Source organism: Staurois parvus, unplaced genomic scaffold (assembly GCF_062004578.1).
Source record: "Staurois parvus isolate SC_StPar_1 unplaced genomic scaffold, SC_StPar_1.0 ptg002181l, whole genome shotgun sequence".
Classification (NCBI taxonomy): Eukaryota; Metazoa; Chordata; class Amphibia; order Anura; family Ranidae; genus Staurois; species Staurois parvus.
The window spans coordinates 1,617,210-1,632,831 of NW_028319977.1; the positions used below are offsets into that span (position 1 = coordinate 1,617,210).

At 44.3% G+C, this 15,622-nt stretch overlaps 1 protein-coding gene across 1 annotated transcript; it reads right to left on the bottom strand.

Annotated features, from left to right (window-relative positions):
* Positions 1-1,185: 1,185 nt before the first annotated feature.
* LOC149432241 (taste receptor type 2 member 125-like) lies at positions 1,186-2,073 on the bottom strand. Its single transcript, XM_089665360.1, has one exon. The coding sequence runs from the start codon at positions 2,071-2,073 to the stop codon at positions 1,186-1,188; it is 888 nt and encodes a 295-aa protein (XP_089521486.1).
* Positions 2,074-15,622: the final 13,549 nt, after the last annotated feature.

The window sequence follows — 15,622 nt, forward strand, 5'->3', positions numbered from 1 at the left end:
ATTGAACACCAACACCCCTGCCCTCACACCAGAGCCTTCCACTAACACACATCCCCCCCCCCCCAAAGAGAGAGAGGGAGAGAAAGACCTTTACAGCTCCAGACATCCCTGGGAATGAGAGTCGGGCTCTTCATACACCATCAAGCAGCCCTCAGCCTCTCTTGGATCCTACCTGGTCCCCATGCCGTATGTGTCTCTTCTGTCCATTCTTCCAGGTTGCAGTGCTGCCCCCCCCTGAAAAGTGCCACCCTAGGCAATTGCCTTGTTTTCCTTGTGATAAATACGCCCCTTCCCTATACAGGTGATGAGATTGGGCTTTCCTGATGGGTAGAGAGCCAGCTGAAGTGACTCACTATATTGGTGTGAGTTCCTGGAAAACATTTTTAGCTACACATTGAAAAACCCAACACTCACCTACAGTATTATGAACTAACACTCTTTTAATCGGTTCACCGCCGATCACAGAATTACTGCTACAGGCAGGGGCGGACTGACCATTTGGAAACTCGGGTCAGTAGGGGGCCCCATGAGATGCCCCTGGTACCTTTTTCATAGGCTTTTTTGAGTTTGGGCAAGGACACAGGGGCCCCATGATACCCTATTGCCCGTTGGCCCCATGAGTTGTCAGTCCGCCCCTGGCTACAGGGCTACGCAAAATCACCTATATATACATGATTTCGCATTTCTGGGTAGGGGGCGTGCAAGTGCGTGCGCAGCCCTACCCGCGCCGCCTTTAGTGGCTACAGATGTCGATCACTGGGTCCTGGCCAGAGATTTCCCACTGGCACCCGGCGATCACAGAGGAACAGTGAAAGGGGAGAGCTCTGTGTGTAATCAATACAGATCTCTCCCCTGCCAGCACCGACATGCTGCTTTGTGTTGCTCTGCATAGAAGAGCAATACATAGTAGCATGTTTCTCTAGTAAAACAGCACACAGTTAACTCTTTGATCGTTCATTGAAGAGAACTTGTCTGTAAACAACATTGTTCTCTCCCCTGTCAGCTCCTGCACACTGCTTTGTATTGCTCTCCATAGCACAGCCATACAAAGCAGTGTGCATACAGTTGAAAGCACACACACAGCACACAGTTAACCCTTTGATAGCCCCATATGTTAATCTAGTCTCTAATCTAAGGTTGTGCACTAGTAGTCCATACATCTTTAATGACAGTCACAGCCAGATCTCAAAAACTGGCTCCAGAAGCTCTAATAACAGACCAAAATTTGGTTACTTGTTGGAGAATCCAGGAGAACTGATTTTTAAGTTTGTTCATAGCAAAGATCAGGAAAATAGAATGAAAAATTGGAAGAATATTCAGGATAACATAAATCAAAGAAGAGTAATAATAGCCTGGATTAACATTGATAGCAATATGGATTGCACAGCTGAAGAAAGAGATGGTTGTAAACCATATAGCCTTGTAGTAGGAATCCAGGCGAGTCATTTTTGCTTCATGTTTCATTCTTCTGACATGGAGACTGAGAAAGGCAATGAGAGGAAGAGCTGCCAAGAGGTAGATTAGAAATGGTGTGGTATTCCACAGCAAGAACATCTGAACTTTTGGACTGGTGAAATCAAGAGTATAATCAAAAGTATAATTGTTTGAAAAATCAACGTAGGTGATCCAGACATTCAATGAGGCTTGACTGGCAGATAATAATACAGAACCAATAATCAGATGGATGACTCTTGTAGATATGAAGCTCCTCAGACATTGAAAGAAAACATTGTGAAAGTTGGAGATCTTCAAGCAGAAGACTACGGAGAGAAAAGTCAAAAACCACACACAGGAATAGTTGGAAGTGACCCGGAGAAACAGAAAAAGAATGCTAATTGTTACACCTTTTCTAAATAAAAGCTTTGAAGCACCATCAAACAAGGAGGTGAAAAGTAGGATGATTCTTGATATCTCGAGGGAGGTGATAATCTGGTCAGTGGATGCTAGTGGTCTTCCTCTCATCCATTCAATGATCTTTCCAACTATGACAAATATATGTATGATTATTCCAACTACAAAGACAACTGTAGCTGAAACAATAAAAGTTAGAGTCTGAACTGTATTGCCTTCCATTGAAGAAGTCCTCATTGATATGTATATCGTTCTCATGAAAAGCAGAATGGGAAGTGGTGCCTACACTGAGTATTGTACCTCAGTGCATGATGCAAATGGCAATGCAAAACATTTCAGCTATATATACTTATACAAATAAGGGTGATGAGATTAAAATATCAAAATTCTTGCCACTTGCAGCTGTTAACCAAATAGGATTTCAATTTACTTTATTTAAATGGTAAAAGTGTTAACACTTTAGGGAAAATATACTAAAACTGGAGAATGCAAGATCTGGTGCAGCTCTGCTTAGAAACCAATCATCTTCCAGGTTTTATTGTCAAAGCTTAACTGAACAAGCTGAATTTAGCAGCTGATTGGCTACCATACCGAGCTGCACCAGATTCTAAATGATCCAGTTTTACACTGCTAAAAAAAACACTTTTTAATTAGAGTCTAGCATCAAGTCAATGAAACTCCTGGGATATTGATCTGGTCAGGTAAGTAGCAGAGGGGGTTGTTACTCAGTTTCAGCTGTTTTGGTGTAAATGAAATGAACAACAGGTGCACTAGATGGACAACAATGAGATGACCTCCAAAACAGGAATGGTTTTACAGGTGAAGGCCACTGACATTTTTTTCCCTCCTCATCTTTTCTTAATGTTCTTCACTAGTTTTGCATTTGGCTAAAGTCAGTGTCACTACTGGTAGTATGAGGCCATACCTGGACCCTACAGAGGCTGCACAGGCAGTCCAACTCCTCCAGGATGGCACATCAATACGTGTCATTTCCAGAAGGTTTGCTGTGTCTCCCAGCACAGTCTCAAGAGAATGGAAGAGATTCCTGGAGACAGGCAGTTACTCTAGGAGAGCTGGACAGGGCCGTAGAAGGTCCTTAAACCATCAGCAGGACCTGTATCAGTTCTTTTGTGCAAGGAAGAACAAGATGAGCACTGCCAGAGCCCTACAAAATGACCTCCAGCAGGCCACTGGTGTGAATGTCTCTGACCAAACAATCAGAAACAGACTTCATGAGGGTGGCATAAGGGCCCAACGTCCTCTAGTGGGCCCTGTGCTCACTGCCCAGCACCATAGAGCTCGATTGGCATTTGCCATTGAACACCAGAATTGGCAAGTCCACCACTGGTGCCCTGTTCTTTTCACAGATGAGAGCAGGTTCACCCTGAGCACATGTGACAGACGTGAAAGGGTCTGGAGAAGCCATTGAGAACATTATGCTACCTGTAACATCATTCAGCATGACCGTTTTGGTGGTGGGTCAGTGATGGTCTGGGGAGGCATATCCATGGAGGGAAACACAGATCTCTACAGGCTAGACAATGGCACCCTGACTGCCATTAGGTATTGGGAAGAAATTCTTGGACCCTTTGTCAGACCCTATGCTGGTGCAGTGGGTCCTGGATTTCTTCCTGATGCACGACAATGCCCAACCTCATGTGGGGAGAGTATGCAGGCAGTTCCTGGATGATGAATGAATTGATACGATTTAATGTCCCCCACGCTCGCCTGACCTAAATCCAATAGGACACCTCTGGGATATCACGTTTCGGTCCATCCGACGCCGCCAGGTTGAACCTCAGACTGTCCAGGAGCTCAGTCATGCCCTGGTCCAGATCTGAGAGGAAACCCCCCAGGACACCATCCATCATCTCATTAGGAACATGCCCCGACAGGCATGCATACAAGCACGTGGGGGCCATAAAAACTACTGAGGACCATTCTGAGTTGCTGCAATTAAATTTCAGCAAAATGGACTTGCCTGCTGCATCATTTTTTAAATTGGCCGAACAAGTCATAAAGTTCACCCCATATAACATGCAAAACTTCTGTTCCTTCCAGGTTACGGCTCATGCGCATATTCTTTTTGGAAAATGATTGTACGATTTGACCATCATTGAGTCGAAAATATGTTGTTTTTCACAAATTTTCCAACATTCCAAAAGGGGAGGAGTCACGCAAATTGGCCGTTGCCATTGACTCACTAACAGAGCGAAAATCGGCCGATTATTCTTAGGTCCGATTTTCGGACGAAAAATCGGTCAAATTTCAACCCATGTATGGTTGGCCTAAAGTGTTTCTCCAGCAGAGAAAATTCAGGTCTTCTGCCAGTCAGGGCTTGCTGTGTTGCACAGCTGTGTAAATGACAGAGCTGGATAGATAGAAATGCAAATCCTTTGGCAACTAAAACGTTTTTCATATCCATAGTATATCTATATACAGTCATGGCCGAAATTGTTGGCACCCTTGATATTTCTCCAGGAAATCATGTATTTGTCACGAAACGTATTGCATTAACACATGTTTTGCTATACACATGTTTATTCCCTTTGTGTGTATTGGGACAAAACAAAAAAAGGGAGGAAAGAAAGCAAATTCGACATAATGTCACACAAACCTCCAAAAATGGGCTGGACAAAAGTATTGGCACCCTTTCACAACTGCGGATAAATAAGAATGTTACAAGCATGTGATGCTCCTGTAAACTCACCTGGGGCAAGTAACAGGTGTGGGCAATATAGAAATCACACCTGAAAGCAGATAAAAAGGAGAGACGTTCACTTAACCTTTGCATTGTGTGTCTGTCTGTGCCACACTAAGCATGGACAACAGAAAGAGGAGACGAGAACTGTCTGAGGACCTGAGAACCAAAATTGTGGCAAAATATCAACAATCTCAAGGTTACAAGTCCATCTCCAGAGAACTAGATTTGCCTTTGTCCACAGTGCGCAACATTATCAAGAAGTTTGCAACCCATGGCACTGTAGCTAATCTCCCTGGTCGTGGACGGATGAGGAAAATTGATGAAAGATTGCAACGCAGAATAGTCCGGATGGTGGATAAGCAGCCCCAAACATGTTCCAAAGACATTCAAGCTGTCCTGCAGGCTCAGGGAGCATCAGTGTCAGCGCGAACTATCCGTCGACATTTAAATGAAATGAAACGCTATGGCAGGAGACCCAGGAGGACCCCACTGCTGACACAGAGACATAAAAAAGCAAGACTACAGTTTGCCAAAATGTACTTGAGTAAGCCAAAAGCCTTCTGGGAAAACGTCTTGTGGACAGATGAGACCAAGATAGAGCTTTTCGGTAAAGCACATCATTCTACTGTTTACCGAAAACGGAATGAGGCCTACAAAGAACAAAACACAGTACCTACGGTAAAATATGGTGGAGGTTCAATGATGTTTTGGGGTTGTTTTGCTGCCTCTGGCACTGGGTGCCTTGACTGTGTGCAAGGCATCATGAAATCTGAGGATTACCAAAGGATTTTGGGTCGCACTGTAGGGCCCAGTGTCAGAAAGCTGGGTTTGCGTCCAAGATCCTGGGTCTTCCAGCAGGACAATGACCCCAAACATACGTCAAAAAGCACTCAGAAATGGATGGCAAAGAAGCGCTGGAGAGTTCTGAAGTGGCCAGCAATGAGCCCAGATCTAAATCCCATTGAACACCTGTGGAGAGATCTTAAAATTGCTGTTGGGAAAAGGTGTCCTTCCAATAAGAGAGACCTGGAGCTGTTTGCAAAGGAAGAGTGGTCCAAAATTCCGGGTGAGAGGTGTCAGAAGCTTATTGATGGTTATAGGAAGCGACTGATTTCAGTTATGTTTTCCAAAGGGTGTGCAACCAAATATTAAGTTAAGGGTGCCAATACTTTTGTCCAGCCCATTTTTGGGGTTTTGTGTGACATTATGTCATATTTGCTTTTCTGCCTCTGTTTTATATTTGTTCCAATACATACAAAGGGAATAAACATGTGTATAGCAAAACATGTGTTAATGCAATACCTTTTTTGTGTGAAATACTTGATTTTCAGGAAAAATATCAAGGGTGCCAACAATTTCGGCCATGACTGTATGTATCTAGGTGTACAACGTATTTAGCTGTTTTCCCAGAGTTCAGCTTTGAGCTTTCAGAACTCACATATCTAAGTGCTTTCTTTTTTTGGATGTCCCACTGCTAACTGACATTAAGTTATATATTATTATTATTATACAGGATTTATATGGCGCCAACACTTTGCTCAGCACTTTACAATATAACGGGAGACAATACAGTTCAATACAAGAGGGATAGGAGGGCCTGATCCTTGGAGCTTACAATCTAAGAGACAACCAAGATTAGCACTATCTTCAAAATGCAGCTCATGAGAAGTTGCTACTCCAACACTTTGGGGTGTCACAAATTTTTAGTTATATTCAACAATCACAACTATATTATAAGGTACTGCTAAAGAAAATCATGTTAAAGCGGAGTTCCACCCAAAAAGGGTTCGCTTGTCTGCCTCCTCCCCCCCTCCACTGCCACATTTGGCACCTTTTGAGGGGGATCAGGTGCCTGATTTTGACAGGTACCCGCTCCAAATTCCGGCTCAGTTCACCGCGGCAAACTAACCCGGAAGTTCGCAGCCACCTCTGTCCCCCGCAGCCTTCCGGGGCACTTCACAGGTCCCAGCCCATTCACAAAGTGTGGCACACTTTACATATGCCCAGTAGAAAAAAATGGCTGTCAAGCCGCAAGGCTGCACTGTCGCTTAGTCAAGATGGCGGCGTCAGCTCCCAACAGCCAATTGAAGAATCCGCTCAGTTGAGGACACAGCTGGATGCCTGGATATGTAAGTGCCCTAATATTAAAAATCAGCAGCTACAGTATTTGTAGCTGCTGACTTTTAATTTTTTTTGGGGAGAGGAACTCCTCTTTAACCACTTCCCGTCCCGAAGATGTATATAAACGGCCGGAGGGTGGCAGTGCAGGGGCAGGTTGACGTTCATAAACAGCGCCCGCCATTTTCAATTGTGCGAGCTCCCTGGGAGCGTGCGGCACTGCAATCCGGTGCCCGCTGTTTCCGGAGGACACAGCGGAACACCGATCGCTGTACGGCTGTACTGCTCTATGTGAGGTACCGATCATGTGATCACTGATTGGCCAATCAGCGATCACATGACTAGGTGTAACAAGATGTCACTTCTGACATCATTGCTTACTACATGTGAAATCTGTGATTACATGGTACAAGGCTATTCACAACAGCCTTGTACCATGTGACAAGCTGTGACCAATCACAGCTCTCACAGTATTTCTCATTGGCGGCAAGAATGCAGCCAGAGAGAAGGAGAAATGATTGCTTTTACAGCGTTTATGGGTGTAAAAGCAATCCGTGTAAAAAAAAAAAAAAAAAATCTTCATCACCCCCCATAAGTAGTAAAGTGTCACTATAGAGACAGTATGTTAAAAAAAAAATGTAAAAAAAAGTGTAAAAAATTATAATTTTTGGTTATATACTAATTTGGGTTGTTTTTTACTAAAATGATAACTGAATAAATTTTGGCCAAGGTTTATGAAGAACGATTATTTATTTGCAAAATTTTATAAGAAAAGCACTTTTTTTCAAAAGTTTTGGACTTTTTCATTTATATAGCAAAAAAATAAAAATCCCAGTGGTAAATAAATACTACCAAAATAAAGTTTTATCTGTCTCGAAAAAATGCTAAAAAATACATATGGGTACAGTGTTGCATGACTGCGCAATTGTCATTCAAAGTGTGATAGTGCTGAAAGCTGAAAATTGGCCTGGGCAGGAAGAGGGGGAAAGTGTCCGGACTGGAAGTGGTTAAAGTGGTGCTCCACCCAAAAGGGGAAGTTCTGCTTTAAGCCTTTGTCCCCCGCTCCCCATTAAGGAGTGGCACCTTTGTGGAGCGGATACCCGAGTTTGACAGGTACCAGCTCCCACTACCGCTGTGATCGCCTAGGCGGTCGGATGCGGAAGTTGTCCTCCCTCCCTCACCGTAGTCTTCTGGGGCACGTGACAGGTTCCAGAAGACTATGGAGCCATTCACAAAGCCAGGGGCGGACTGACCATTCAATCACTCGAGCACTGCCCGAGGGCCCGGGGTCAGTGAGGGGCCCATGAAATGCCCCTGGTACCTTTTTTATAGGCTTTTTTGGCTGTGCTTTGATTGTGGGCAAGGACACAGGGACCCCATGATCCCCTATTGCCCGGGGGCCCCATGAGTTGTCAGTCCGCCCCTGCACAGAGCGCAACGCACCCGGCTGTGAAGCCACAAGCTGTCACAACTGGGTGCCCACACGCAAGATGCGGGCGCCAGGGAGAGAAGAAGGCCGGTGAAACCAGCGGTGGTGAGCACACCGCTGGACCGAGCGACAGGTAAGTGTCTGTATTTTAATAGTCAGCAGCTACAGTTTTTGTATTTGCTGACTTCTATTTTTATTTTTTGAGCTGGAACTCCGCTTTAACCACTTGCCCTCCAGAGGATTTACTCCCCTTCCTGACCAGGCTATTTTTTGCATTACGGCGCTGCGTTACTTTAACTGATAATTGCGCGGTCATGCAACGCTGTACATACATGAAACTGATGTCTTTTTTCCCCCACAAATAGAGCTTTCTTTCGGTGGTATTTGATCACCTCTGTGGTTTTTTGTGTGCTATAAACAAAAAAAGACCGACAATTTTGAAAAAAAAAAAAATATATATATTTTTTACTTTTTGCTATTAAACATATCCAATAAAAAAAATTTAAAAAATCTAATTTTGTCATAAATTTAGCCCAAAATGTATTCTACTACATGTCTTTGCTCAAAAAAATGCCATAATGTGTAAATTAAATGGTTTATTATTTATTTATTTATTTATCGAGTTTATATAGCGCCAAAGGGTTTGCTCAGCGCTGTACAATAGAGGGGGGACAATACATGAAACAGAACAGTAACATCAAACAGTACACAAGGGGTAAGAGGGCCCTACTCTTTCGAGCTTACAATCTAGGAGGGAGGGGGTAGAGGCACAGGAGGAAACGGCTGTGGGGGATGGAGTGGTAGGAGGAGGGAAGGGCAGCGGCTGTTAGGTGAGGGTGGGGTAGGCTTCCCTGAAGAGGTGGGTTTTCAGGGAGCACCTGAAGGTGAGGAGGGAAGGTGACAGTCTGATGGATTGGGGTAGTGAGTTCCAGAGGATGGGCGAGGACCTGGAGAAGTCTTGCAGTCGTGCGTGGGAGGAGGAGACCAGGGAGCAAGATAGAAGGAGGTCCTGTGAAGAGCGAAGGGTACGGGTAGGGTGGTACCTGGGAATCAGGTCGGTAGTTAGGGGCAATGTTGTGAATGGCCTTATAGGTCAGGGTGAGCAATTTGAATTTAATGCGTTGGGCAATGGGGAGCCAGTGGAGGGAGAGGCAGAGGGGGGTGGCAGAGGTGGAGCGGCTGGTGAGGTGGATGAGTCTGGCCGCTGAGTTCAGGATGGTCTGAAGCGGGGAGAGCCTGCACTGGGGTAGGCCGGTGAGGAGGGAGTTGCAGTAGTCAAGGCGTGAGATAATCAGGGAGTGTACGAGTAGTTTAGTGGTGTCTGGGGTAAGGAAGGAGCGTATCTTGGCGATGTTCCGGAGGTGGAGCCTGCATGTGTTTGTGAGAGATTTGATATGAGGTTGAAAGGAAAGGTTTGAGTCCAGAATGACGCCAAGAACCTTGGCTTGCTGGGCGGGATTGATGGTGGTGTTGTTGGTAGTGATGGAAAGGATGGGGGGGGCGCGGGCTGGGGGGAAGACGAGAAGCTCGGTTTTGGAGAGGTTGAGCTTGAGGAAATGGAGCGACATCCAGTCAGAGATGTCGTTTAGGAGGTGAGTGATGCGGGCGGAGAATGTGGGGGTGAGGTGAGGGGTGGATAGGTAGATTTGAGTATCATCAGCGTAGAGGTGGTAATTGAAGCCGTGGGAGTGTATGAGTTTGCCAAGGGAGGAGGTGTAGATGGAGAAGAGAAGGGGTCCAAGGACAGAGCCCTGGGGGACCCCAACAGAGAGGGGGAGGGAAGAGGAGGTGGCACCATTGTAGGAAACACTGAAGGAGTGTTGGGATAGATAGGACGAGAACCAAGAGAGAGCGGTGTCTCTGATGCCAAGGGAGAGTAGTTTATTAAGGAGGAGGGGGTGGTCGACTGTGTCAAAGGCCGCGGAGAGGTCTAGGAGGAGGAGGACAGAGTAGTCGCCTTTGGCTTTGGCGGTTAGTAGATCGTTGGTGATTTTGAGGAGGGCAGTTTCGGTGGAGTGTAGGGGACGGAAGTCGGACTGTAGTGGGTCAAGGAGGTTGCTGTCAGTTAGGTGGGCGCTTAGGCGATCGAAGACCAAGCGCTCAAGGAGCTTGGAAGTGAGTGGCAGCAGGGAAACGTAAAGTTATAACGTCTACGGGTATATACTGTACTTTTTTTTTTATACTAGTAATGGCGGCGATCAGCGACTTATAGCGGGACTGCGGTGGGCATTCTGACACTGGGAGGGAACTGACTAACTGCCACTGACATCCCCAATGACACTAATACAGTGATTAGTGCTAATAAAAAGCACTGACACTGGACTAATGGCGCTGGGCAGGAAGGGGTTAACATCTGGGGCAATCAAAGGGTTAACTGTGTGCTGTGTGTGTTTCACATTATGTGCTGTGTACTGTTTTACTATGGAGACATGCTGTGCAGAGAAATACAAAGCAGCATGTCCTTGCTGGCAGGAGAGAGGCCAGTGTTGTTTCTACACAGGTCTCTCCACTGTTAGCTTCCTCCGACAATCGTTGCGTGGCGGCGGGGAATTTCTGGCCAGGACCCAGTAATTGACATCCCTAAGCGCCAATGGCGGTGCGGGCAGGGCGGCGCTTGCGCCCCCTACCCAGAAATTCTAATCACGTATATATACGTGATTTTGCGCAGCCCTGTTGCCATGCAGCAGTATTAAAATAGGCGGGTGAGAGGTTAACTGAATGTGCAGTGAGCACTTTCTCTCCCTGGGACTATGGTCACCAGGACTAAAGGAGAGGGTAAATCTTCCCCACAAAGACATAGAAAATAAAAAAAAAATCCTGACAGGGGGTTCAACAATTCTCCATTTTCCTTTAGATCGGGGTTTCTTAACCAGGGTTCCAGGTTTCAAGGTTCCTCCAGCGGTTGCTATGGGTTGCTTGACTGATGAAGAGTAACCACCAATATTAATTATAGATTCAGCTGTGTAGGGGGAGGGCATTTTTTTACTGGTCAACAAATTCAGAGTGTCCTCCCATTTACCCATATACAGTTGCAAGAAAAAGTATGTGAACCCCCTTGGGATTACGTGGAGTTTTGCATGAATTGGGCATAAAATGTGCTCTGAACATCATCTAAGTCACAACAATAGAAGAACACAGTCTGCTGAACATAATACTACACAAACATTAGATGTTGCCATGGTTTAATTGCACGTAACATGTAAACATTCACAGTGCAGGGAGGAAAAAGTATGTGAGGCCCTAGCTTAATGACTTCTCCCAGAGCTAATTGGAGCCAGGAGTGAGCCAACCTTGACTCCAATCAGTGTGATGATATTGGATGTGTTGCTGACAGCTGTCCTGCCCTTAAAAAACACACACCTCTTTTGGGTTTACTGGTTTCAAGAAGCACTGTCTGATGTGAACCATGCCTCGCAGAAAAGAGCTCTCAGAAGACCTACGATCAAGAATTGTTGACTTGCACGAAGCTGGAAAGGGTTACAAAAGTATCTCCAAAAGCCTTGATGTTCATGTGTCCACGGTAAGACAGACTGTCTACAAATGGAGAAAGTTTAGTACTGTTGCTACTCTCCCTAGGCATGGTCGTCCTGTAAAAATGACTGCAAGAGCACAGCGCAGAATGCTGCATGAGGTAAAGAAGAATTCCAGAGTGTCAGCTAAAGACCTACAGAATTCTCTGGCACATGCTAACATTTTTGTTGACACGTCTACAATAAGGAAAACATTAAACAAGAATGGAGTACATGGGAGGACACCACGGAGGAAGCCATTGCTGTCCAAAAAGAATATTGCAGCACGTTTGAAGTTTGCAAAAGAGCACCTGGATGTTCCACAGCACTACTGGCAAAATATACTGTGGACAGATGAAACCAAGATTGAGTTGTTTGGGAACAACACACAACACTATGTGTGGAGAAAAAAAGGCACAGCACACCAACATCAAAACCTCATCCCCACTGTAAAACATGGCGGAGGGAGCATCATGGTTTGGGGCTGCTTTGCTGCCTCAGGGCCTGGACGGATTGTTGTCATTGATGGGAAAATGAATTCCAGAGTTTATCAAGACATTTTGCAGGAAAACGTACGACCATCTGTCCGCCAACTGAAGCTCCGCAGAGGATGGGTGATGCAACAGGACAATGACCCAAAGCATACAAGTAATTCAACAAAACAATGGCTGCAACAGCACAGAATACGCCTTCTGGAGTGGCCCAGTCAGAGTCCTGACCTCAACCCGATTGAAATGCTGTGGCATGACCTTAAGAGAGCGATTCACACCAGACATCCCAAGAATATTGCTACACTGAAACAGTGTTGTGAAGAGGAGTGGTCCAAAATTACTCCAGATCGTTGTGCAGGTCTGATCTGTAACTACAGGAAACATTTGGTTGAGGTTATTGCTGCCAAAGGAGGGTCAACCAGTTATTAAGTCCAAAGGTTCACATACTTTTTCCTCCCTACACTGTGAATGTTTACATGTTATGTGCAATTAAACCATGGCAACATCTAATGTTTGTGTAGTATTAGGTTCAGCAGACTGTGTTCTTCTATTGTTGTGGCTTAGATGACGTTCAGAGCACATTTTATGCCCAATTCATGCAAAACTCCACATAATCCCAAGGGGTTCACATACTTTTTCTTGCAACTGTATAAGGGTCCCTTTTCCATTGGCCACCAAAGTATGGCACCACTACACCAACTAACAATATAAAAAAGGCACTTTTCCACTGATCACCAATGTAAGGAACACTACAATTTTCTCCATTAGCATTTCTTTTGTGGCCATTAGTATTTGTTTCAATTGATGATTGCTACTGAAAAAAAAACTGGGGGAGTGTTAAAAAAAAGAAAACCTATCTGCCCTGGGAGTCAAATATCCTGGACACACTACATATTTTAGTCTTTTATGTATTTTTATATTCTCAATTTATCAATCACACAAATGTGCCATGAGATTATTATTATACAGGATTTATATAGAGCCAACAGTTTGCTCAGCACTTTACAATAGACAATACAGCAACAATACAGTTAAATACAAGAGGGTTAGGAGGGCCTGATCCTTGGAGCTTACAATGTAAGAGGGAGGGGCTGGTGGTACAAAAGTTAATAACTGTGGGGGATGGACTGGTAGGAGGAATATATGATTCCATTATTAGATGACGGCAGGATAGGCTTCCCTGAAGAGATAGGTTTTCAGAGATCACCTAAAAGTGAGCAGAATATGCGATAGTCTGATAAATTGGGGTAGAGAGTTCCAGAGGATGGGGGAAGCTCTGGAGAGGTCCTGAAGCTGAGCATGGGAGGAGGAGACAAGGGAGCTAGAGAGTAGGAGGTCGTGCGAGGAGCAGAGAGGACGGTTTGGGTGATATTTGGAGACAAGATTGGTGATGTAATTTGGGGTAGCGTTATAAATGGCTTTATATGTTATTGTTAATGTTTTGAATTTTATCTGTTGGGCAATGGAAAGCCAGTGGAGGGATTGGCAGAGAGGGGTGGCGGATACAGAACGGTTAGTAAGGTGGATGAGTCCGGCAGCAGCATTCATGATAGACTGAAGAGGGGATAGCCTGCGATGAGGTAGGCCAATGAGGAGGGAGTTACAATAGTCAAGGCGAGATATAACAAGGGAGTGAATAAGTTGCTTAGTGGTTTCTGAGGTTAGGAATGGGCGTATCTTGGAGATGTTGCGGAGGTGAAGTCTACATGATTTGGACAGAGATTGGATTTGGGGCTGTAAAAACATATGGAAGTCAAGGATTACACCTTATACCCTGGCATGAGGGGAGGAACTGATGATTGTATTTTTGATCTTGATGAAGAAGTCAGGGGAGGGCTGGAGGGAATACTTAGAGCTCAGTTTTGGAAAGATTTAATTTGAGGAAGTGGAGTGACATCCATGCTGATATGTCACTTAGTAGGTTAGTAATGCGAGAGGAGACTGAAGGGGCGAGGTGAGGAGTAGAAAGATAGATTTGTGTGTCATCAGCATAGAGATGGTACTTAAAGCCATGGGAGTTTATCAAGTGACCAAGGGAGGAGGTGTAGATGGAGAAGAGAAGGGGGTCCAAGGACAGAACCTTGAGGGACCCCTACAGAAAGAGGAAGTGTAAAGGAGGAGACTGAGTTATAGGTAACGCTGAAGGAGCACTACGATAGGTAGGACGAGAACCAGGAGAGAGCAGAGTCTCGGAGGCCAAGAGAGTGGAGTTTTTTGAGGAGGAGAGGATGGTCAACAGTATCAAAAGCCACAGAGAGGTCAAGTAGTAAGAGTAAGGAGTAGTGGCCATTGGTTGGGATGAGTACGGAGTAGTGGCCATTGATTGGGATGAGTACGGAGTAGTGGCCATTGGTTTTAGCAGTTAGTAGATCATTAGTGAGGTTTAGTAGGGAAGTTTCAGTGGAGTCTAGTGAGCAAAAGCCAGACTGTAAAGGGTCAGGAAGGTTGTTGTCAGTGAGGTAGGAGCTCAGGCGATTGTAGACTAAGCGTTCTAAGAGTTTAGAGGTAAACGGGAGCAGGGAGATGGGTCTTAAGTTGTTCAGGTTGGTGGGGTCCAGGGAGGGCTTTTTAAGTATGGGAGTGATGTGTGCATGCTTTAGAGGGGAGGGGAAGGCACCATTAGAGAGGGAGAGATTGAAGATGTGAGTGAGGGAGCATAGGATGGAAGTTTATCAGGGGTTCCCTATGTATGAAGGAGGTTGAGCAAGGCTGCTGTATATGTACTCTAACTTCCCTTCCGTGTCTTTAAAATCCAGGTGATTAGGAATTGAACTATTTACTGTATTCTTATTAATTGCAGAGCAGAAGTTATGTTGTGCTAGAAGTTACCAAAATTCCAGCGGGATTGTATATAGTGGAATTGGGTAATGTCAAATAAGCATTTCTTTGATTGCTTTGATTAGCAATAGTAATTGGAATCCAACCTAATATGGCTCATCCCTTCAGTCTCCTTGTGTATCACTAATATCCAGACTAACAAATCAGTGTAAATCTTACACTGAACTCATAATACCCCCTAATAATATTACAAAATATATTAAAAAAAATTTTTAAAGTATATTTTTAAAATATATTCTTCAGATTTTTTCAACATATAAAAAAGTCATTTTCACATATATTTGTAAATGCAGTCCAAAAATGTAGATTAAATGTATCTTGAAAGACATACAGTATATTTGAAAATGTATTTTTAAAAATATTTTTTCATATATTTTGTAATAAAAATGAATTTCAACATACAGTATATGTGTGTATATATATATATATATATATATATATATATATATATATATATATATATGTGTGTCTTTTTTTATTGCAATACATTTTGAAATATATTGAATCTGGCCAAAATTGTAGTATATTTCAAATATATATCAATATATTTGGGAAGAATACTTTTAAAATATATATTTAAAATATATTTTTCTTCCATGTGGGTAGTGCCAAGAAAATCTCCCCCACACTATGACACCACCACCAGCCTGAACCGTTGATACAAGGCAGGATGGATCCATGC